Source organism: Hippopotamus amphibius, chromosome 13 (genome assembly GCF_030028045.1).
Source record: "Hippopotamus amphibius kiboko isolate mHipAmp2 chromosome 13, mHipAmp2.hap2, whole genome shotgun sequence".
NCBI lineage: Eukaryota > Metazoa > Chordata > Mammalia > Artiodactyla > Hippopotamidae > Hippopotamus > Hippopotamus amphibius.
Genome location: NC_080198.1, coordinates 51,002,406 through 51,027,040, shown reverse-complemented (window position 1 = coordinate 51,027,040; position 24,635 = coordinate 51,002,406). Strand labels below are relative to the sequence as shown.

The 24,635-nt window shown below is 50.2% G+C and overlaps 1 protein-coding gene across 1 annotated transcript in view; it reads left to right on the top strand.

The window, feature by feature from the left end:
* Positions 1-24,635, top strand: part of TRIM71 (tripartite motif containing 71) — a 59,438-nt gene that overhangs the window by 32,291 nt on the left and 2,512 nt on the right. The window contains exons 2-3 of the mRNA XM_057706571.1: positions 16,922-17,089; positions 21,817-21,951. Of these exons, the coding sequence (XP_057562554.1) occupies positions 16,922-17,089; positions 21,817-21,951 (303 nt within the window). The remainder of the gene's footprint in view (positions 1-16,921; positions 17,090-21,816; positions 21,952-24,635) is intronic.

Sequence of the window (24,635 nt, the reverse complement as noted above, 5' to 3'; positions counted from 1 at the left end):
CAGATAGCTTGTGAAGGTTCTTCTTAACTGGAGGAGTGGTATGCCCTCTTTTTTTCCTTGAGAAGACATGGAGATGAAGGCTTTTCCTGAGATCACAGTGGGCTTGGGGGTGAGAAATAAGGTGATAGCGCTGGACCACAGGTGTGTCTGATCTGGAGTTTGGTTTTGTCAAAAGTGCATGGGAGAGAGTGGCTTAGGGATGACCCCTGGAAAGATATCATTTTGGAAGCTTACTGGTGATTTACACTCTCCTTTCCCCCATTTATTTATTTACTTATTCTTTTAAATGTATTTATTTATTTTATTTTTTATTTTAATTATTTATGTATGTATGTATGTATTTATATTTTTGGCTGTGTTGGGTCTTCGTTGCTGTGGTGGGGGGGTGCTTTCTTTAGTTGTGGTGAGCGGGGTCTACTCTGTTGTGGAACATGGGCTCTACGTGAGCGGGCTTCAGTAGTTGTGGCGCACAGCTTAGTTGCTCCGTGGCATGTGGGATCTTCCTAGACCAGGGATTGAACCTGTGTCCCCTGCATTGGCAGGCGGATTCTTAACCACTGCGTCACCAGGGAAGTCCCTGCTTTCCCCCATTTTAATGGTTTCCTGCCACATTCTGGGTAGTTACTTCTGGAGAGCCACCTGTTCATAGACCTGGTCTCAGACATGGAAAGACGCTTCTGGATGGGCTTTGTGGGCTGTTCAGGCTGAGAGGTGGTGACCAGCCAGATCTCGGGGGTTGTGGGAACCTGCACGTTCCTCAAGCTCTCCCTCTGGCTGCTGCCTAGCAATGGAATCCACGAAGCGAAATTTTAACTCATTAATTCATTAGTTGGCTGGGTTGGGTCTTTCCTGCGTGGGCCTTCTCTAGTTGCTGAGAGCAGGGGCGACTCTGTTGTGGTGCGCAGGCTTCTCTTGTTGCTGAGCATGGGCTCTAGGCACACAGGCTTCAGTAGTTGTGGCGCACGGGCTTAGTTGCTCCACAGTATGTGGAAATCTTCCCGGCCCAGGGCTCTAACCCGTGTCCCCTGCATTGGCAGGCAGGTTCTTAACCACTGCGCCACCGGGGAAGTCCCCATGAATGGAACTGTGATGGAATTAGCTATGGGCAGAGCTGGGAAGGAACCTTGACTTATTCGATCCCTAGGCCTGAAGAAGGTGTTATCTCTCAGTGAAAAACGGTTTAATCTTTTCTCATGGATCAGATTGAACTGGTGTTTTGATTATGGATTGTTTCTCATGACTCAGCAGAGTGAGCCTTTTGTCCTTGTTTTTGGAGGTCAGCAGGTTTGGAAGGTCCAAGGGGGCTGGCTCCCCTGGCTGGTGGTCAGCTAGGGCTGGTGGCCGGGGTGCCTGGGTGCTCCCTGTTGCCTGGGTTTCTCAGGGCGCGGCTGCTGGGCTCTGAGAGTGAGTGCTCCAACCAAGTACATCCAGGCTTATAGGGTGACTGAGCATGCCTTTGACTGGGCAAGGGAAGTTGCAAGACCAGCCCCGATTCAAGCAGAGGGGAAACAGATTTTAAGTTTTGATGAGAGATATAGCAAAACATGTGCAGCCATCTTCAACTGTGCACAAGTGGCTTCTCCTGGAAAATTCATAAATTCACCCAGATACCACCTGCTAGTGACGGGAGCTGGATTTCCCTGTCATAACCTAGATTTCTATTCACATTTTAGACCTGCACACGTTGGAGCAGATCCACCGTCTCCTTCCCCTTCCACTTTCCTTGTTTTCTGTTTTGTTTTTGTTCGGAAGTGGGGTGTTAGCAAGGTGGCCAAACAAGGTGGAACAGGTGGCCAGAACGTCTCAGTTCATCTGGGGCCTGCTGTAGAAGTGCCGGTTGTCGCACCTTTTCTGTGTGTTCTGGTGGGGACAGCGCCAACCCTGCGCCTACGTAGAGTTACTCAAATGTTTATTGAACACCCACGTGTCAGATAGTTAGGGACAGGGAAGGAAGTGTCAAACAAGTCAGAATTCCCCAGGATGGCCCAGCCAAACACTGCGGGCGTGATGGGAGCCACTGGAGGACTTCAAGGAGGGGGTGCTGTCTCTGACTTTAAAAAGGTGCTGTCCCCATGGAGAAGAGACCGTAGGGCAGCAACAGTGGAAGTGCAGGCAGCGTGAGGAGGTGTCCTGCGATTCCCTGCCAGTCTTCCTCCTCTGGACCTTTGATCTCACCCGTTCCTGTTTGCACTTCTAGACTCAACTCAGGCTGCCCCTTCCTCCAGGATGTCTGCTGAGATTGACATCGAAGCCCCAGTGTTAGCTTTCTCCCCCCCCCCCCCCCCCCAAGTCCTGAACTTGCTGGCCTTACACATCATCCCTCCTGGTGGACTGTCACCCTCTTTGAGGGGAAGGGCGTGGTGCCGTGAGGGGGTGCAGTAAGGAAATGTGCCTGCTTTGGGGATTCATGTTGAACACATGGTATCTGTTGGTGGGGCGTGCAAGGCTGATCTGTCTGAGAGAGGAGGGGCAGGCGGGGTGGCTGCATAGGAAGTTGGAGACATACACAAGTCAGAGGTGGTCTTCCAGGACACCTTTTCCAAGCGTGTTTATGAAATCTCTCAACATTCCATTCAGTGGGCAGAGAAAGTCACAGCCCTGGAGAATGCCAGCCCCAAAGGCCATTGGAGTGGCTTTACAGCCTGTATCAGCCCTGCCTTGCAAACACATCCAGCCCTGCAGACAGGTTCCTGGAGTCCATTTAACTTGTCTGGCAACGTACCAAGCTGCAGCCCTCACAGGCAGGCCGCCATCCCTCTCCTTGCTGCCAGAACTGCCGGCCAGCATTTGGATGTCAAGCACTTCTCTTATGAATTCTTCACCAGCACCTACAAGAGGAATTGTATTCTCCCCATTTTATGGGTGGAAACAGCTCAGGGAGCCTACTTAACCAGAAGAACCAGAAAGGAAGGACCACATCAATATCTCAGCCCAGGTTTTTGTTTGTTCATTATTGTTTTAAAGCTCTTTATTGGAATATAATTGCTTTACACTCTTGTACCAGTTTTTGAGGTACACCAAAGTGAATCAGCTGTATTTATACATATATCCTCATATCCCCTCCATCCTGCGACTCCCTCCCACCCTCCCCGTCCTGGCCCTCTGAAGCATCACCCCTCATTGAGTTGATCTCCTTTTGTTATACAGCAAGTTCCCACTATCTATTTTATATTTGGTAGTGTATCTGTGTCTATGCTACTCTCTCACTTCGTCCCAGCTTCCCCTTCACCCCACCCCCACCCCTGTGTCCTCAAGTCCATTCTCTACATCTGCATCTTTATTCTTGCCCTGTTACTGGTGAACCCATGGTTTTTGTCTTCTCAACAAAAAGGTGGCCTGCCCCAGGCTGTGCCCTGATCTCCCTCCACCTTATCCCCTCAAGGCCACCTCCCCCCAACTCCCTCTCCCTCTCCCCTCCCTTGAGCTCCTAGCTAACTTTCCCTTCTAGTCTACCCCAGATTCTTCCCTGTGCTTGGGCCAGGAACAGTGTACTTCTGCTTGAGGTGTCTTAGGTGTTCCTTTTAATTAGACTTGTAAATCTTCCATCTCAGTCACTTTAAAAAAAAAAAAAAAATCCCATTATCCCATCCTTTCTAAGAAGCCATTCTGATTTATCTGCCTCACCCGAGGCCATGTGACCACGGTAAATCCTGTGAAGGGACTTGGTACCTCTCTGGATGGCAGTTTTTCCTATCTGCACTCATGTATTTCACTTAGTTCCCCATTTGTGTTACTGATCCTGTCCAGTGGGTTTCCAAACTGGGTCATTTTGCCGAGTGAAAGAGGGTGTTGTTAATAATTACGCTTAGACAACGTGAACAGACTGGAAGACTGGACTTCCCCACACTGACCACCCAAGACTTCTAGGAGACTGGAAGCTGCTGCTGCCGCCTTTTTTAAAATTTTAAATAAATTTGTTCATTGGCTGCATTGGGTCTTTTTTGCTGCACGTGGACTTTCTCTAGTTGCATTGAGCGGGGGCTATTCTTCATTGCTGTGTGCAGGCTTCTCATTGCAGTGGCTTCTCTTGTGGAGCATGGGCATCTGGGCATGCGGGCTTCAGTAGTTACGGCACTCAGGCTCAGTAGTTGTGGCGCACAGGCCCAGTTACTCCATGGCATGTGGGATCCTCCTGGCCCAGGGCTCGAACCCATGTCCCCTGCTTTGGCAGGTGGATTCTTAACCCACTACGCCACCATGGAAGTCCCTGGAAGCTTCTTGAGTTGTTTTTTAAACTTACCAAGACTCTTAGCCCAGAGCCTTGAGTCCAGTGTAAACAGTTTAAAAAAAAATCAGCAAACACAGTGTACTTGATAAGGACGTCATGGCCACAGAGACTACAGGCTATATTAGAGCTGTCTCTACACCCATGGCGTTAACGTCCAGGAGGCAAAGGTTTGGGAGAGCCAGGAGGCTCCCCATGGCTGACCCAGAAGTGGACAGGCCAGCCGAGACTCCCACGGGGCCTCTTGCTTGGGAAAGGCTCTTGGAGTTTGAGGTGCAGTGGGTTCGCAGTGTAGAAGGACTGAGGAAAAGCCACCTGGGGCCAGAACTTCCAAACAGACCAGTTTGAGGACCCATCACAGACAAACGGCCACGGTTCCCTGGCGTTGCGTATCACCCTTCCTGGTCAGGTGCCCGCCAAAGCAAGCACGACTCCCTGCTCCCTCAGCACAGAGCCACACAAGCAAGTCAGGAGGTAAAAAACCCACGTACAGACCAGTGTAAGGGCTCTTTACTGTCTGCCTTGAACTTTAGATTCTATAACGCTCCACCTGATTGTTTCCCAGCTCAGAGCTTGTGCATTTTCTTCTTTCCCCACCCTGTCAGGTCTGGCCTTTGAAGTGGAGTTTGTCCTTTAGTATCTGCTCAGGGCGGGGTGGGGGGTTGCTGCTGGGGAGGTTCTACCCCTGCCCTCCTGTGTCTCCTGGTTGCCTCACCCGCTGGGGCAGGGTCCCATTAAGTTCTGTCGAACAGCACGCAGGTGCAGTGCCAAGAGGTAGAGCACAGGCTTCCTTTGTTGGAATGAAGTGGGGTTTTTGAGGAAGCTCCATCTATATCTGAGACCTGAATTTTCTCTCATTACCATTATTTTCTCATGACGCCTTGATTCATGCATGATGAGGGGTTCTGGGAATTCAGCTTCTAAACAGGAATTTGATTCTAGTGGTTTTACCTGCAGTGTCCCCAAACATTGATCTTTTTTCAGATTCTGTCTTGTTACTAGTTAGTTGGCATTTCCCTGCCCGAGAGCCTGCAGGCCTGGTGTCCGGGTTCCCCGACACCTTGCCAAATCCTGCTGTGATTAGGGCTTCTTTAGGACCGCAGCTGTCAGGATCTGTGCACACTGGTGGGAAGAGATGGGTGAGCTCCAAGGGTTCAGGGCTCCATTGCTGGCCTGGGGTCTCCACTGCTCACCGCAGTTTGGATTTTTTCCCTTGGGACAGGGTAAGACCCACGCTGTAAACTGCCTGGACCGCAGAACCAGCCCCGGGGCTCCTATTCCTCCGTGTCTCCCAGCCCAGCATGGGTGACAGATGACTCTTTAAATAAAATTGGTCTCCTAGCCTGGCCTGGCTCTGTTGCATTTGTGGGGGTGTCCGTGGGATTAAGTTTGCTGCTGTTGGATTTGAAGGAGGGTGTGATTTAAATGAATTGCCTAACAAGGTGCCAACTTGAAAAGGGTTTTGAAAAGAAATCCATTTGTTGATAAGACAGGCCTTTCCTTTCACCCCCAGCTGCTGCACTGGAGCTGTGGTTTGAGGCCCCCCTGCTCTTGGTCACAGAGGAAACTGTTGAGAAAGGCTCTGGTGATTCCGGAGGTGTCACGGGGGACAGAGGAGTATGTGTGTCCACTCTCTATTTGATGCTTTCCTCGATGGGCGCAATTTTGAGGAGCGCCACTGAAGAGCCTAGGCTTGGGGCTCCCAGCCCCCTGCCGAGGGGCGGCGGCACTGGCATGGAGAGAATGCACAGAGGCCAGCTACTGCTTCCTTGCTGGACCCCTCCCCATTTGAAATCATTCCTGTCTGTGAACAGGATCCCTGTAGCATTAAATACTCGGTTCACCTCCTGATGTGGAGGCAGTGCTTGGTGAGCTTAGCTGGCTCTTAAAATTGTCACCGAGTGTGACGGTGTCACACGAGGCCATCGGGAAGGCCAGCATTGCACCTGGCTTGCCCAAGGCAGTGGACAACTTGAGTAACAAAGGTGTCCAGCTACTCAAGATAGTAGAACTTGCCCAGTTGGGGAGAGAGAGAAAGGAACATTTTTATTGGGTTGTGTTGGAGGGATAAGATATGGCTAGTAATATTTTTTTTAATTAATTAATTTATTGGCTGCATTGGCTCTTTGTAGCTGAGCGTGGACCTTCTCTAGTCACGGCGAGTGGGGGCTACTCTTCACTGCGGCGTGCAGGCTTCTCGTTGCAGAGCACAGGCTCTGGGTGTGTGGGCTTCAGGAGTTGCAGCACATGGGCTCAGTCGTTGTGGCTCGCAGGCTCTAGAGCACAGGCTCAGTAGTTGTGGTGCATGGGCTTAGTTGCTCCGTGGCATGTGGGATCCAGGGCTCAAACCTGTGTCCCCTGCATTGACAGGCGAATTCTTACCCATTGCACCACCAGGGAAGTCCCATGGCTAATAATATTTTAAAACCTTTTTTGTTATGATTTCTTTTTTCTTCCCTGAGCCTTTCTGCTTCCCTTCTCAAGATGACTGCCATCCCTTGCTTTACACCCACCTATCCATGTGATCTCAGCCACACAGGCCACTGAGACCCCCTTTTTGCTACTTCATGGGGGTGGAAAGTTTCAGGCGTGTGGCATCGTCCACTGTTTTTGCTTTTGTTTGTTTTTTAAAAGTATTTATTCATATGGTTGTACTGGGCCTTAGTTGTGGCACGTGGGCTCCTTAGTTGTGGCGTGTAAACTTAGTTGCGGCATGCATGTGGGATCTAGTTCCCTGACCAGGGATTGAACCCCGGCCCCCTGCATGGCAAGCACGGAGTCTTATCCACTGTGCCACCAGGGGAGTCCCGTTGCCCACTGTTTAAGGGGTGAGGACTGAGTTACGTGGCCACCTACAGAGTCTGCCCGTTTTTTACAGTCAGCCTCTCAGCACCATCGATTCTGGTCCAGAACACAACAGAGTAACACTCGGCGTTGCTTCTGAGACAGGAAACAGGAATACCGTGTATCTGTGTCAAAATCTATCTTTGCGTGCCCCGTTTGAAAATCTGTAATTGACGTGGGCGGTGATCTCCGTGTTGCAACAAAAATCATTTATTTGCTGCTGGAAGCTGCCTGGACCACTCATTAGTATGTCCGAGGTCAGGTGCAAGCTGGGGCAGGCCGCAGGGACGCTCATGATTTCGGAGGGCTTTGTGTGACTGCCGGCGCCTGCGGGGCCGTAAATAGCACTCTGGGTGCTAATTTTATCAAAACCTCCAGGGAGGTAGTCCGACTTGCCTCCCGTGAGATTGAACTTAAGCTCATATGTATAGTGGAGGGCAAAGGAAAAGTAATACCGAAGGGGAACATCGTGGGAAGAACGGTAGCGACCTATTAGAATTAAGTTATGTGGGGCCATGGGAGTAACTAACTCCTTTATGGACTCAGTATTTATTAGGTCTTGAGCTACGAGAAGCCCATGCTGAGGCAGGGCTCGAAGCTTCACCCCACCACTGTGAGGTGGTTGGTGGGAGGGTTTCCCCCTCACCTATTATTTTTCAGGGTATAATTTACATAAATAAAAAGTATACGTTTTGACAGTTACTTTTAATTTTTTGGTCGTGCTGCGCAGCGTGTGGGATCTTCGTTCCCCGACCGGGGGGTGGAACCCGCGCCCCCTGCAGTGGGAGCCCGGAGTGTTAACCACTGGACCGCCAGGGAAGTCCCCATGTTGACAAGTTTATACACCTGTGTACCCACTCCTTCCACCAAGATAAGAGCACACATCCAGGGTTCCACAGCATCTCTCTTGAGTTCTCTCCACTCACACCTGTTCACCTGCAACTTCTTTGAGTTTTTTTTTTTTTTTTAACCTTGGTTTTAGCTTCATAGAGATAGAATTATGCAGTATATGCTTTTTTTTTTTTAAAGAAATTTCTATTCCTTTATTTATTTATTATTGGCTGCGCTGGGTCCTTGCTGCTGCACACGGGCCTTCTCTAGTTGTAGCGAGCAGTGGCTACTCTTCATTGTGGCGGCTTCTCTTGTGGAGCACGGGCTCTAGGCGCTTGGGCTTCAATAGTTGTTGCAGCACATAGGCTCAACAGTTGTGGCGCACGCGCTTAGCTGCTCCCCGTTGTGTGGTATCTTCCCAGGTCAGGCTCGAACCTGTGTCCCCTGCATTGGCAGGCAGATTCTTAACCACTGCGCCACCTCGAAAGTCCTGCAGTATATGCTTTTTTGATTCTCATTTTTCCACCAAGCATCTGTGTGATAGCACAAATCAGTAATTTGTTCTCATTGCTAAAAGTGTGCTACTGTGTGGACATATACCTGTCTTTCTCTGTTGATGGGAAGTTTTGTGTGTTTTTTTGAACTGGAAGAATTTTTTTAAATTAATTAATTATTTGGCTGCATTGGGTCTTCATTGCTGCACTCAGGCTTTCTCTAGTTAAGGTGAGTGGGGGACTACTCTTCGTTGTGGTGCGTGGGCTTCTCATTGTGGTGGCTTTTCTTGTTGGGGAGCACCGGCTCCAGGCGCATGGGCTTCAGTAGTTGTGGCACATGGGCTCAGTAGCTGTGGCTTGTAGGCTCTAGAGCACAGGCTCAGTAGTTGTGGCACATGGACTTAGTTGCTCCACAGCATGTGGGATCTTCCCAGAGCAGGGCTTGAACCCGTGTCCCTTGCATTGGCAGGAGGATTCTTAACCCCGGCGCCACTGGGGAAGTCCCTGGAAGAATTTTTAAACACTCATGTTTTATTTAAGTAAACGAGTTTATTTGCTAAAATCTTTGGTAGTTTATTTGCTAAAATCTGAATGTCTTGTAACTTGGATCTGTTGGAGGAAACCCCCAGCACAGGGGTGTCACCTGCTCTTCTGCATGGGCCAGTGTTAAAGCCTTCCGGGAGTGAGAGAGACTGCAGGCAGTCAACCCTGCTGGCCTTGGTGGTGGTGGCCAGACATGACTGTGCCTCAAGCTGTGTGGATTGGGCAAAGATAACAAAACGCCAGTCTGAAAACCAGAATCCGACAAGGAGGCAAATGAATAGTCCAAAGACTGAAGGGGCTGTTGCAGGTTGGGCCCCCCAGAGGTTTGGATGGAGAACTTGTTTATCAGCATGTGGGGAGGAAGCAGGATGGATACAGGCCCACGAGGAGGTCCTCAGTGATGCCAGCACTGCTGCCGGCTGAGCTGGCATAGGGAGGGTACTCCGGGTACCCGAAGTGAACATCCAAAGGCATAATTTGTCTCTGGAGTTCCCATGTGTTTTGTCCCACACTGAGTATTTTGTGACATCCTGTTTATCCCTTTATAAAATGTTTCTTTTGGGGACTTCACGAAGGCTCTGAGAAACGCTGACTGTAGTCTTCTGCATGCTTTTTTTCTTTTTTTCCTACCCTCCTGGTCACCTCTACCTCTGCCCTGAGAGCTCACCTGGAGGGTTCTCCTGCCCTGAAAACCTAGCTAGAGTCCCCAAGTATTGTCAGGATCCCAGAAAAACACACACCTTGGTTATATGTCCCTCCTTGCCTCCTAAAGGTCCTATTTGAGTCAGGCTTACTGCTGCAACCTTAGTTTTAGGAGCAGGCTGTGGTAAGAAATATTTGTAAAGCTGTCTTGTCTATAACTGTGGCAACACTGGAGGAAGGTGGTGTGTGTCATTGTTCTCTGGGGCTTCCAGTGCTAGAGAGGAAGTGGTTTCCTTTGCAGGATGAACTCATTTTCATGCTTTTTAATAATCCTGACGGTTTTATGAGCCAAAAATTGAGTTTTTTTCTGTCTGTTTTGCCAAATCTGCACGTAAGCTCAGCCAAATTCAGTCATTTAACTGTAGAAACAGAACTTACGTATCTGTGGCTTTCTATAAAAAGGCGATGCTTCTGCTTTTGCATGTGTTCATATTAGAAGCTGTGTGCCCAGGGAGGGTTCTTCCTGGAGGAGGGCTGTGAGACAGGGAGTATAATGTATAGACTATAAACACTGCTGGAGTATGAAGTGGGGGATCCCTTGTGCCTGGCTCTGCGGTGTTGGGACCTGGTCCCACCAGCCCGGCAGCAGGTGGTAGGGAAGAAAAGGAACCTGCAGGAGCCTGGTGGGTTGGGGCACTGGGGGAGCTGGATCTGGCTGGGTGGTAGGTGCTGGTTGGTCCGTGTTGGGAAGCCGTGGTCATTGGGAGTGTGAAAACGTTCTTCTGAGACATAGGAAAGGGATCATGGTGTGGCTTTTGGAGTGGCACCGAAACCTCAGGGGAACAGCGTGGGATGCTTAGCTGTCACTGAACTATGCTTTCTCGGGGCACCAGCAACCACATTGAGTTTAAAGCTGGGAGTCCCCTGGTGGTCCAGTGGTTGGGATTCAGCCCTGGTGCTGCTGTGGCCTGGGTTTCATCCTGGGAACTGAAATCCCGCGAGCCACACGGTGTGGGCACCCCCCCCCCCCAATAATAATAATGACAACAATAATAACAATATCAATAATAATTTAAAAAATTTTTAAAGTAACAATTTAAAAAAATTTTTAGAGCTGATGGCATTCCTGTTTCCAACCCTTCCTTCCCAAATTCGCCTTGTCCACGGGAGCCAAAAAATTTGGCCTAGAGCTGTTCTCACCCCACTTGCACACCCCACCCCCACTCCACCATCAGGTGGTCTTAACTCCTCCTCTAGCCCGTGTAGCTGGCCTGGCAGCTCTTTTACCCTCGCCCTTGGGATTTGCTGTGCCTTGGCATTCAGCGATTCTGAATTGGGAATGTTTATACTGTGAAACAGCACCACACAATATCAGCAGTTCTTCAGTGAAATATATGAAGACTCGCACTAAATGGTATAGATAAAAATTTGAAATCATTGTCACACCAGTTCAGGTTGTGCTGCCAAATAACTTACCTAAAAACTTTTGATCTCCAGATCTGTTGGATTTGAGGATTGCAGAAGGGGGTTCAGGGCTTGAATGGGGCTCCCCATGTTCGTTTCACCGCGTGTTTGAATGGTACCCTCTGGGAACTCCCCTCTTCCTTTACACTCCCTGAGCCGCGCCCGCGGCCGACCCCCGCCCCGGAGTCCCAACAAGCGGCCCCACTCCCCTCCACCCTTGTGTTTTGGAAAATCTAGCAGCCACTCCTGAGCACGCAAGACACAAGCCTTGCTTTCTTGCTGCTGCTCTGGGGCTTCTTTTCCGTCTCAGCTTCCACCTTCCAGCCAAGCAGAGTGGACCTGGCTTCCCAGACCCACATCACCCGGTTCCCTAGTGTCCCCACGCTGGCCTTTCGTATAGGGCTGATCTCGTTGGGAACAGAAATTGGCACTTGACAACCTTTGTTCTTCGCACGGATGGAGGTTGACCTGATGTCAAGTTATTAAATTCAAGAAGCCTAGTAGTCCACACTTGCAAGTAGATCTTTTTCTTCTGATTTGTTAAGTGATGTAGCAATTGAATATATTATCAAATTGAAAATTCTGGGCTTTGTAAAGAACAACATAAAGGATATTCACTGCGGCATTGCTTGCAATTTTTCAAAACTCAGGAAACAGCATTAAAATCCTATCATCCCCAGGCGACATACCATGCAGCCATTCATAAAAACAGGCAGCCAGACCCAAAACATTCTCCAAGTTAATAGAATTAGGTGAAAAAGTCTAGTACAATGCTCTCCTGTTTGTGTCTTTAAAAAGTTCACCTATGCATAGATGATAGCATGTTTTTGGATGAGTATGTAAAGAAGTAGAAACAACTGAGAAATTGGCAGATTTTTTTTTTTAAGTGTGTACATTTTATTTATTTATCGGCTGCGTTGGGTCTTTGTTGCTGCGTGAAAGCTTTCTTTAGTCGTGAGCAGGGGCTATCTTCCTTGCGGTGCGGTGGCTTCTGTTGTTGTGGTGCACGGGCTTCAGTACTTGCAGCACTGAAGTCACTAGCTTTGACTCACGGGCTCTAGAGCACAAGCTTAGTAGTTGAGGCGCACGGGCTTAGTTGCTCGATCGAGGACCAGGGGGTCGAACCCATGTCCCCTGCATTGGCAGGCGGATTCTTAATCACTGCTTCACCAGGGAAGTCCCTGGGGCAGATTTTTAAAGAACGATTTGCACCTGTGTATTTTTTAAATTAATTAATTAATTTTATTTATTGCCTGCATTGGGTCTTCGTTGCTGCACATGGGTTTTCTCTAGTTGCTGTGAGTGGGGGCTACTCTTCATTATGGTGTGCAGGCTCCTCATTGTAGTGGCTTCTCTTGTTGTGCAGCATGGGCCCCAGGTGCGTGGGCTTCAGTAGTTGCGGCACATGGGCTCAGTAGTTGTGGCTCACGGGCTCTAGAGCACAGGCTCAATAGTTGTGGCGCATAGGCTTAGTTGCACCGTGGCATGTGGAATCTTCCCAGAGCAGGGCTCGAATCCATGTCCCCTGCACTGGCAGGCGGATTCTCAACCACTGCGCCACCTAGGAAGTCCTGTGTATCTTTTTGAATTAAAAATGCACGTGTGTTCCCTGTCTAACTTGTTTTTAAAAGATTCCTCTCCCCCAGAAAGAGGTAAGTTGTCCTCAGATGGACGCTGCTGTCTTGAGCTGGTGGTAACCACGTAAGGAGGGTGCAGATTCCTTTCTTTCCCCACTTCTCAGGTGCCCCCAGGCCACAACTCTGTGGCAGCACGTGGCCAGAGATGCACCGGCATTCAGTGTATTTTCCCTAAATCAAGTAAAGCTTGGTTTTGGTATTGTTGAATAGATTTTGTTTCGTGGCCAGACTTTACTCCTTGAACTTGGTTTACCATTTTTTAGTAGGAGAGCCTGCTGAGTGTCACATACAGATAAGGCTTCTACTTGTCACCAGCCCTCCTCCGCTTCGTGTCTGTAGTGGTGGGTGGAGACCTCCTTCTGTCTAGGCCTGAGTTGGTGGGAGGCCACATGCCCCTACTTATTTTAAGAGAAGCCAAAGAAATCTCAAAAAATAAGTTTCTAGCAGTTAATATTTATTATTTCAATTGGGGCATCTTGACAATGAGAAGCCCCCTCTGTACTTTCCATTTACATTTCTCACTGATGTGTGGGTAGTTGTATTTTAACCTGGTGCTCCAACAGGGGGGAGAGAGAGAGAGAGAGAGAGAGTTTCTTGTTGGATCACACACATCAGTAGTATAAAAGAGAATACAGTCTTGCCTGTTAACTGAGCACTGTATTCAAGCCCGGGCTAAGGTAACCCTGCCTGCTTGGTATTTTTGTTTATTTATTTTTTCCTCTAACCTTCCCCCTTTCCTCTCTTTCTGGGCTCACATTCCTAGGTCTTTGTCTCCGCCTGGTATTTTAGAAATTTTGGGAGAGGAAGGCAGTGGGTGGGGCGTGTTCTGGAAGCTGGGGGCAGGGAAGAGGGTGGTCACTTGTGAGGTCAGAGGTCAGGCCTGCCCCATTCAGCTGGGGCAGCCAGATTGTCGCCATGTGGGGCGGAGGGGGCGTGGCCGCGCATCTGCCCGGGAAGCCCCAACAGGCAGCTCAGGCCTTGGAATTCCTGCCGCCAGAGGACTGCTCCTTCCCCCCCTTCCCGGAGCCACAGTTCATGGCCTCTGCCACATTTCATGGCCTCTGCCACATTTCTTTCTGTCTATGGACCCTCTGAACAGCCATCTCACTTATTCTTTAAAAAGAAGCTTGAATAAGCTGGCTCAGAGAGGGTGGCACCCATCCACGCGCAGCTTTGGGTACTCTCGCCCGTTCACCAAGTTTCACAAGCTTTAAAATCGTAGGTTTTCGACCTTAGAAATTGCCGGGCAGGTGAGACATGGAGCTTCTAAATGGAGTGTGACATCGTCCCAAAGTTTTACTCCAGTATTTCACTAGGAAGTTTACAAAATGGGGGACTTCCCTGGTGGTCCAGTGGTTTAGATGCCACACTTCCACTGCGAGGGGCCCGGGTTCGATCCCTGGTCAGGGAACTAAGATCCTGCTTGTTGAGTGGTGCGGCCTATTTATATGGATGCATTTTCAGGTTTTAGACACTGTGTTCTTAAAAAGAAAAAAAATCAGCAGTTAAATAAAAGCGCCACTGAGGCTCTGCTTTTACCCACTTTTAATATCACCCCCAGCCTCGACCCCATGGTCCTGTAGTCAGCCTGGAACTGCAGGAGCACTGGCACGTCCAAACCACAGGGTGTTCTAGGTGCTTAGAGCTGCGTCGATCCCATGTGAAACACTGTCAAGTGGGGTCACATCCCAGGACCCCCATTTGCCCATTTTAGAGGTACCTGGGCTCTCAAGGCTGGATACAGGGCGGCCTGGTGCCATGGGCCTTGGGAATCCTGCTACCGCCCGTCCTGACCAGGATTTCTCTTCTGGCCCCTTCATCTGCAGGGTCCTTTAAAACCCACCGTTTTTGGGGTCTCTCCTATGCACGGCATTATTCATGCATGCTCTCGAGTCTGCAAACTTAACGCCCAGAAAAAAATCCTTGCAGTCGCACAGTTGGCATCTGGAGCTTGGCTTCTGGCTCAGTCCAGAATTCTTTGGTTTGTGACGCTGAGTCCGCAGAGATAGGGTTCCTGGGATTTCTGGAGTGGAAGGGGTTTCCTGGGGTACCTGGTCAGACCCCATGTGCTCCACACAGGGGACTGAAGCCCAGATAGGTGACCGGGTCACTGGTCCTCCTGGCGGGTGGCAGTGCCAGGCTTGGGCTATAACAACCTAAGGTTCTTTCCCACCCTCAGGAGCCCACAGATTGAAGAAAGCAGGGGAACACTAGTCAGTCCACGCAGTTGTCCCAAGAAAAGGTAAATTCTGAGCAGAAGTAAGAGAAGATTGCCTAGCTGTTTGGTAAGAGTGGGGAGTCTTCTGCCAGGAGATTTTCACACTTCCTGTTAGCAGGCGTGATGCCTTTATTCCCATGACACGTGGAGGGAGCAGAGGGGAGGGATGTGTTCCAGCCGTGGAGACTGGTTGAAGAACTGCTTTAGCACCACGGTCTCAAAAGAGAGCGTCTGGGAATTTCCCCACATTTATCCAGTTTAGCATTTTTCTGTTAGTGTTTCAGTTGGCATTTTTCTCGAAGGTTGGCTTGAGAATTTTAGGTTTATCAAATGAGAAAGATTACATCGTCTCCAAATGGTGGACCTTCTTCAAAAAGTGATTGGCCTTCACAAAGGCAGATGCTGTATCACAGCCGTTTCTTCAGAGTAGGAATATGATATCCTAAGTCTCTCCTTCGTCCATTCCTGGATCCCAGAATCCCGGAGAAGCAGCCTAACCCCTGCTGGACCACACACCCGCTGTGTGGAGCAGCCTGTTTGGCTGACAGTCACTTGGGACATCATTTCCTCATGGACATGCTCCATACTGAGACTTTGGTTGGAAGAAAATATAAATTAGCTGGAGAATGAGAGAATCCACGTCCTCACTCTGCCCTGGTGTGGGACTTTCAGCCTAATAGGAACTTGCTGGGTCTCAGGGCCACCTCCATCTCTTCCTCCCTCTCACAACACTGTGCTCCCAGAATCATCTGGTCCTGAGCCTCACCTCCTCTGTGACACCTTGCCAGGTGCTTTGTTCCCTGGACTGGGGAGCCAGTCTCTCTGCGTTGGGACCAACCCTTGCTCCCTTTGTGGCCTCCTGGGGATTGAGTGCTTGTGTATGTGAAAGAGCCCCCCAACACAGACACACACACATGCACACACCCCACTTCCCTGCCTGTCCTGTGTCCTCTGGCTTTCCCTCACCCCAGGTGTACCAGATGCAAATTGAAGCTTTGCTCTTGAAAGCAAGCCAGCAAACATCTGCAGACAGGGGCACTCTAGTGCCGGCTCTGGGGAGGGATGTGACGGGACTGGCCCCGTTTCTGTGCCAAGGAGCTTTCTCTCCAGAGAGCTCGGGTCTCCGCAGGTTTATCAGCAGGTGGAGGTGGTGGCAAGCCTTCTCCCCCTCCCAGCACGTGGGGGCCCCAGGGAGGCACAGAACATCGCATAAAGCAGCCCCATCAGCACCGGCTGCCTCCCAGGGTCAGCTGCTTGGAACAGCTTGGCAGGAAGAAGAAAGACAAGAAGCTGGCTGACTTTACGATTAGCCTTTGGCCTCCGTTCCAGAAGCTTAAGTGTGCACCTTGCTCGAGTGCCTTGGGTGTGCCTGTGTCCTCGATGGGGTGGGTGGCAGCCAGCTGTGGTGTGAAGGGGGGATTGGTCCTGGCCCTAGCCTGACTTCCAGAGCCTGGGGTGGCAAGAGAAACTTGTCGATTTAACCTTTCATTCCGGCCACCCATCTCAGACCAGGGAGACATAATCTTGGAACTTTCCTGGGTAAGATACAGAGAAATCTATTACGGATGACGAGTGTTTTGTTTTTGTTTTATTCATATGACTGTATAATTATTGTAAATTACTAAGGTCGATGGATGAGGACCACGTTTTTTTTTTTTTTTGGCCGCACCCTTTGGCTTGTGGAATCTTAGTTCCCCAAGCAGGGATCGAACCCTTGCCCCCTGCAGTGGAAGCACAGAGTCTTAACCACTGGACCACCAGGGAAGTCCCAGGAGGATCGTTTTGTTTCCTCTTTGCCTTTGAAGCATCTTGGTTATGATTGTGAATGAAACTGAAGTAGAATGAGGGTGTTGGTGGTTTTTTCTTTGGGAGGTGGGGCAAGTTGTCCTCACAGTTAGTTGACTGCAGGGCTACGCCTCCCAGCGGGGTGTGCTTGTTTACTGTGGGATTCTGGGATCCAGAGGCCCCCACCCCACCCCCCAAATGTCCCATGTCATTAATGCCTGCTTCTCCCTGGTCCCAGGTGCTGCACCTATACTGTGACACGTGTTCGGTGCCCATTTGCCGCGAGTGTACGGTGGGCCGGCACGGCGGCCACAACTTCATCTACCTCCAGGAGGCGCTGCAGGACTCTCGCGCACTCACCATCCAGCTGCTGGCTGATGCCCAGCAGGGCCGCCAGGCCATCCAGGTCAGTCCCTCCCCACCCTTCACCTGCTTCCCTGGTTCTTTGTTGCACGTAAAACCTTGCCCACTCCCTTTGAGATGGCAAGTGCAGATTATCGGGCAGACTCCAGTGTCTGGAGGCCATGGGACAAGGACCCAGAGGAGCCCACGTGACACCGTGCAGCAGCTGTCACGAGGGGGTGGGGGTGGGGAAGTGCACGGAGACCTCAGAGTCTTGTGAGGATGGCAGTGATGTGGCCGGAGTTACTGGCTGGTCAGGGCTTCTTCCAGACACCTGGGCTGGACCCCTTCCCATCAGGGGCCTGTTTCCCACCCAACCCTCTCCCCAGATCCGAGCAGACATTAGCGTGCTCAGTCAGGACTATAGAGAGACTGGGCGCTCACCTTGCTACTCAGATTTGTTTCTAGGTAAGAAGTAAGTGAGCATGGGAAATTTTATGTAAGGTTCAGAGTCTCAGACTCTTTCCTGGGTGATAAGTAAAGGTCACGCCCTGGAATTTATTTATTTATTTTAAATTTTATTTTATTGGAAGCATTAGCTATTGCTATTCTGTTCTGTTCTATTCTGTTCGAAGCATTAGACCCCCTGGTAATTTAGACCCTTGTTTCTTTTCAAGTCCCATCCTTTGGGGTTAGGAAGGGACACGTAGCTTTGGGACGTAGCCAAGTTCCCGTACATAAGCAGGTAATAGTGTGCTTTGAGTTTTGCATCTTCTTGCCCGATCCAGGGGGCAAGGTTTTAGGAAAACAAAAAATCATGGGTTGTTTTCCTCATCTGGTAGGATAAGCTTGAAAGTTAAGAAACATTGCTAAGCCTCAAGCAGAAATTGAATAGGAAACTGTTTAGAATGAGTATTTGACTGCGTGAAGTATTTTTAACATAAGACCTTTTTGGAAGTGGTGAAGAATCAATCATGTGTTCTAGGGTGGGGGAGGATGGTCTAGGATATTTTAATAAGTTTCTCAGCAGCTATCAGATTCCTACGTGTGATACTGAAGTAATCTTTCTGATGCGTCAGGTAATAGGATATCCAAGTCACTTTGACTCTTTATGAAAGTAAAACATTTTGATCACTTACATAATTAGATGATTTCATAAAGGTGCACGGATTCCTCAGGGACACCCAGAGTTTGGGTCAGGAATCTAGTGGCTCTCCATGTAAGACAACCTTGATTCCTTTCTTTCTTTCATCACATTTACGATGCTGTTAACTGCAAGATGCACACTTATTTTATATATAGCTAACAAAGGTAAGAAACCCACTGACCACGTTAAGATGAATCATAGTTTCAAAGATATTAAATGTGATAAAAATTACGTTTTAGAGTGAACTGCAGAAATCCCCACATCCGGTGTGGTGGCCTTTGAGTTTACAGGTGACACTTGTGTTCTTGATTATCTTCTGACTATCAGGACACTTTACATACCTGTCATCAGGCCACCACTGTTCTGTGTGGCAGACATCACTAATCACTGTCTGCACTCCTCCCTGTGAAACCCAGATTTGGCCCCAGACTCCTCCTCAGTGCTAAGTGGCCACCACGTGGCAGTCCGCTGGCATCACTGCCTGGCCTTGACGTTGAGTGATTGAATCGGTTAACATTTGAGGTTAACATTTTTTCTCAAGCCTCGTGCTTGTCAGGTGTCCCCCCGCCCCGCCTTCCCTCCTTTCCTTCCTTCCTTCTTTCTTACATCAAGTGTGTGTTTCTGTTTTCAGAGTTTCCCCAGCCCTTTTACCCACTGCCATTTCCCCCAACCCACTCGCCGCTTGTGTCCTTCAAACGCCCTGCTTAGATAATGGGAACTAGTTAAGCAGGTCCTGGGCTGCACAGGGCGTCTTGGAATGCAGTGCTTGCCTGGGTGTTGTGTAGGATCTGGAGAGGAAAGATCCATTTGGTCTCTTCACATAGAGCTTTTTATGACTCTAGGAATGGGGGTGACCCAGATTACAGCCAGAGCCTTGCTCCCCTTTGACCTGTTTGGAAAACGGAAGAAATATAGTTGCTGTCATAGGATGGCCGCTCTCAACCCAAGGGCCTGCTGAGGACCTCGGAGGAAACACTGGGAGAGGCAGCCCGGCCAGGAGACGGGAGGGAGGCTGGCGAGCAGACACTCCGCGGTCCGTGCACAGGGGGTGGTCAGTGCTCCCCGGCCAGTCCTTGCACTGTAGGAATGTGGGCCTGTTATTGCTACATCTTCTGAAAATCACTTCGGTTAAGTAGTGTCACATTAAAATGTAAACGGAAGGCAGTTTGCCGCCTTGGCTTTCCGTGGAGAAAGCGTCAGGGAGATGTTAGAGACACGGGCTTGGCCGCCTCAGTCAGACACTGATGTGGATGCCAGCTCTGTGTTCATGAGTACCCAGCACACCTGAAAGCAGCCTGCTGGTTTTCAGCCTACCGCGCCGCCCTCCCCGTCGTGCCGTGGGAGGCTGGGGCTGCTGGGGCTGCGGCGCTCCTTTCTAGCCGCGGATCTGGAAGCGGGGAGGAGGGACTTGCTTCTTCCTTGTGACGTCCTGTTCTTAGCAGCAGCACGTCTTCACCCTGGCAGCAGACGTGGGTTCCAGGGCCCAGCGTCTGTCCCTCCCAGTGTGAGCCGGGCCCGGGGCGACCCTCCCCCGCGTCTCTGGGTCCCGGTAACCCCTGAGCTCTTTGTTCTCTGAGCGCAAGGGGTGGTGCCGTCGTCATCCTCAGCGCGCCCTTTAGCCCAGCCGTTCTCCACTGCCCACTTAACCAGATTCCCCATGTTAAATCGTCTCTGCTTAAATGTCTAGTGAGGTTTCTCTTCTTCTGAATCAGTCCTGAGAGACCATACCCTGTTAGGGTGTCTGCTTACACACACACTTATTTGATCCGTCAGTCTAACGTTTTCTCTTTTGGGTGATTTGGATACGGCCATTTATTGCAACGCGTTGGCTACTCCTAGGGCTGTTATAAACCAGGTGACGTCAGACAAACAGGAATTTATTCTCATGGTTCGGAAAGATAGAAGTCGGAAATCAAGGTGTCGGCAGCGCTCTGCTCCACGTGAAGGCTCTAGGGAAGAACCTTCCCTTGCTTCTTCCTGCCTTGGCTTGTACCCGCATCACTTCCAGTTTCTGCCTCCATCCTCACTTGGCCCTGTGTGGATATCAGTCATTGCATTTAGGACTCACCCTCGTCCAGTATGACCTCATCTTAACCATGTCCTGAAGTTTCCACTTCCAGGTTTAGGGAAGGAAGTGGCATCTGATCTGGGTTTTGACATTTTAGGGTGACGTTGGAAGAGAAAGGTGTCCCAGGCCATGGATAGCCTGTGAGCCGCCCAGGTCAGCCAGGTGCCAGCTCCCATCCGCTCAGTGCATCCTTAGGTCTCACAGGGTTGGGGTCAGAGAGTGCAGTGAGCGGTTACCCTGTGTCAGTCGTGCCATTATTGTGTCATCCAGACTGAGAGCATGAAAGGTGGTCAATTAGGGGTCCCAGTTGTAAGTGACCGAACAAGTCATAGCTGATTAGCTGGGAGCATATTCATGAAAATATAATGTTGCATGTATTTTACTACAATTTAAAAACAAAAAGAAGTGTGAATAGGCCTACTTGTGTGATGGGAGCTAAGTGGGGAGGATGGTTGAGCCTTTGTTGCAGGGGGTTTATCAGCTGAGCGCTATTAATAATAGCCGTATTTGACTCTGGGCCAGGGGCTGGACTCTTCCCATATATTGTCCTGTATTTTTCTCACTTTCACCCGGAAGTCAGAGAAGGCCAGGAACTTGTTGGAGGCCTTAGAACTAGTAGAAGGGGGAGCTAGGATTTGAACCTGGGTTTTCTGATTCCTGGGATGACCATGCAGCCCAGCTTGCCCAGGACTGTGCCAGCTTTAGATGTGTTCACATCCCAGAAACCCTCCTCTGCAGGGCCCACAGATGACTGGTCACCGTAGCTGATTCCTGAGCTCAGGCAGGTTCCAAACCCTTGAGGCTTCCCTGGGTGCTTCCTGATCTGGGACACCTGGTCCACAGCCTGTTGCAGCGTTAGCAGTCAGGTTGAACTCCCTGATTTAATACCTCAGTGTCTCCAATCCTTGTGGCTTTTCAAGGCACATCATGTAATATTCATGAAAACACCAGGCCTTCTGTCCGGATTAATTTTTTATGAACAATAATACGTCTGATTAAACGGGCTGATTTACGGGGGCTGGTGGTACAGGGTGTGGCGGTGTGTAGGTGGTCTCTGGCCACAGGCATGGGCCTCTTAGGTGGATCAGACACTGTTGTTCCCAGTTTGCACTTGACATTGGTTCTGAGCTGTGCTGCAGCCTGTTGCATCCTTTCCGCCGAGGGATGTGCCCAGCCTGCGAGGTTTCCCCTAGGTGGGGAGCCAGGCTGGAAAGTCTGTGGGAAGTCGCTCGTGTGCCTGGAGCAGTGCATTTCACATCTGATCCCCAGTCCCAGTTTTGGGCTGTGACCCAGCTACACTGGTTTCAGTGTGTCAGACTATCTCTTAATAGTCCTGACATTCACTGTGTAGGTGCCATTTCTCATACAAAGAAGTCCAGCCCTTGCCAAGCAGCTCCTTCAGTTACATGTCAAACAGATGTCCTCCTCTCCCCCAGTGCCCGCTTTCTTTCCAAGGACGTGGACCACGAGGTCTGGGTGGGGGCCTGGGGCTTTGAGGGGGCTGAAGAAAGCAGCCGGAAGTGCTGCGTGTGAGGCATGAAGATCTCGTGCTCTGAGATTGTTTTTGGTTTTCCAGCTGAGCATCGAGCAGGCCCAGACGGTGGCAGAGCAGGTGGAGATGAAGGCAAAGGTGGTGCAATCGGAGGTCAAAGCTGTGACCGCGAGACACAAGAAGGCCCTGGAAGAGCGGGAGTGTGAGCTGCTGTGGAAGGTAAAGGGGGGGGAGGGCACCCCATCCTGGGTCTCCTCTGTGAACCACAGCAGGATGACTAGCCTTCTGATGTCATACCCTGGACCCCGGCTCTGAGTTTAGAACACTTGTTTTTTTCCCCAGAGTTTGTCTGCAGGAAGACACAGGGGTCCTTGGACATTGCAGATGTCCTCTGAGCAGTAAGATGAGAAGGAGCCTTTCAGAAGCAGGCAGGTCCCCAAGACTGCACTGAGTCACAGGTTTTCTGTTGCGGACACTCAGATGGAAGCAGAAAGACGGGAGTACAAAGGAGGCTGCTGTTAGAAAAGCAGGCTGCTGAGACACAGCCTTAGATTTGGTGTCCGGCTGGTTGGACTTCCTGAGCCCTGTGGAGAACGAGTTTCCCACAGGGCAGTGAGTGTGTGCCCTTTCTTCCTGCTGGAGCAGGAAAGAGTGCTGTGCAAGCTGGTGTGCTGTTTAGATGAAATCAGCTGGAGAGGTGACTCGCCCTACCCACGTCCCCTGTGGCATTTTCTTCTCTGATCTTCCGCCCTCGCTCAGGAAGAAGAGGGCAGCATGGCTGAGAGAGGCCAGTACCTCACGCAGTTAGCTGGGATCACCTTCTCTGAGCACAGGAATAAGACCATGCAGAGCTGATGGAAACGGGTGTGCTTGGGTGTGTGGTGCTTGTTTGGCTCCTTGCAAACTATATGATGGTGGAGACGGCATGTCAACTTCTGAATGTGATCCTCGCCTATTTCCTATGCCCTAAAAGAGTAAATTGTGCTGGCCTTTGCTTTGGGAAGGCTGTGTTGGCTTTTGCGTTGCCTATTCCTCTGAGTTAGCTGTGTACCTAGCAGCTTTCTCCCTCTTCTGACTCTCCAGGAATATGGCCCTACTGCCGTTTGACAGGAGAGAAGAGTCCTTGGGTGGAAACAGTCCAGGATTTAATTCATGTGATTTATTCAGGCACCTTTGTGGGCCTGACACCGTTTTCAGACCCTCCCAAAGTCCCCATGGTCTGCCAGTCCCATGCCACCCACGAATGTTAATTATAGCTGAAAGGGGCCTCCTTCTTGCAACCTGAGAGCTCTGTGGTGAACTCCGCCACAGACTTGCTCTTCTGGATTTGCTGATGAAAAGGCCTTTGTGTGCAGGGGTTTCTGCAGATCTCACCTTAGTTACCCTCCCTCCGGTGGGGTTGACTCTCTCAAGGCAGTTCTCTTTCAGGAGGAATAGAGAGCATGCTTTTACTGTAGGAGAAGCAGATTGGGGAGGAGAGTCTCTTCTCCCTGTGATCAACTTCATTTTTACTTGCCGGAAAACTCTTTCTCGGACAACTCCAAAATAAGCTTGCTCATTCTGGACACACTTCAGTCCCATTCGTCCTTGCTTTTTGCTGGGGTCCTGTGCCCCAGATCCTGTGGGAGTCCCCCCTTCTCCCCCACGAATCACTGGTTTTTCTGCTCCCTCTTGCCTGGCTCTGCCTAGGCACCTCCTTGTCATACAATGCTTTGCATTCTTGCATCCTGGGTGTGGGAGATACTCGTGTGCTGGGTGACCCAGTGTTAGATATCTGTATGCACATCCTTTCTGTGGTTTGTGCATTTCCAGTGGACGTGGCTGGCTCTTGGGGGATGACTGCAGCCACCCAGTTGAGCGATCAGAACGGAGGCCCAGAAGTTTGGCCCCAGTGCAAAACCAAAGGACATGCTTCTCTTTGATCTGTCCCCACATGGGCCTCTCTGCACACCACACACGTCCTTGCAGAGCGCACAGATGAGTACGCATGAGTCTGGTCTACAGTCATGTGATCCATCCCCCCAAGAGAAAATCACATTAAAATCCAGCCCTTCCAACGGTGGACCCTTATTCTGAAGTAGACATTGTGTGGCTTTCAGATTAAGCAAGCACTCGGAAGTCACGATCCTTTCTGCAAAACAGCACGAACTAACTGGGTGACTGATCTGTTCTCTTCGGAGGAAACCACTTAAACTTGGAGGACTCTGAGTTATTTCGTGTGGAAGAATGGAGAAATGGCTGTTTCCTCAGGCAGACGAAAACCCCACATTCCCTCATAGAGTGGTTCAGGTCAGAAGCAGGTCAGAATCCATGTTGATCAATTACAGCGTTTTAGGTTTAGAGGACCCTTTGGAAATCATACAGGCCAACAATTGCTAAAAAGACGATGTCTCCAAATTTGGGGTGCGGGGCCTCTCAGGATCCCTGTTGAAGATTTCCAAAATCTGTGAAGAGAGAAAACGGCTAGGAAAGAGGGGGGTGGTAATCTTGGATTAGGTCATCACCAAACCCTTCATTTTACTCTCTCCACATACAGGCTTTCTGTGTCTGATTGTGTGTGTGTGTGCATGCACGCGTACCAAGAAGAGAGACTGAGAGAAAAATATCCTTTAGGAGACTTCAGGCCCTCTGTACATAGGAGCATTGAAAATGCAGTGTGTTGGGAGTGCAGGACCAGCCTTGTACTTCCGTCCGATGGGCAGTCCTGCCTTTGGTCCCCTTTCTGCCACTTTTGTCTCCACCTTCAAGGCCACCTGTCCCTGACACCCCTCTGTCTAAATAATCAGGCCTCCCTCGTCACTATCTGCCATACTCTTTTTCTACCCTCTAATCCCTAGCACTACCTGAAATTGTCTTTCAGTATTTCTTAATTTCTTTTATTTCTTTCTTTCTTTATTTGGCTA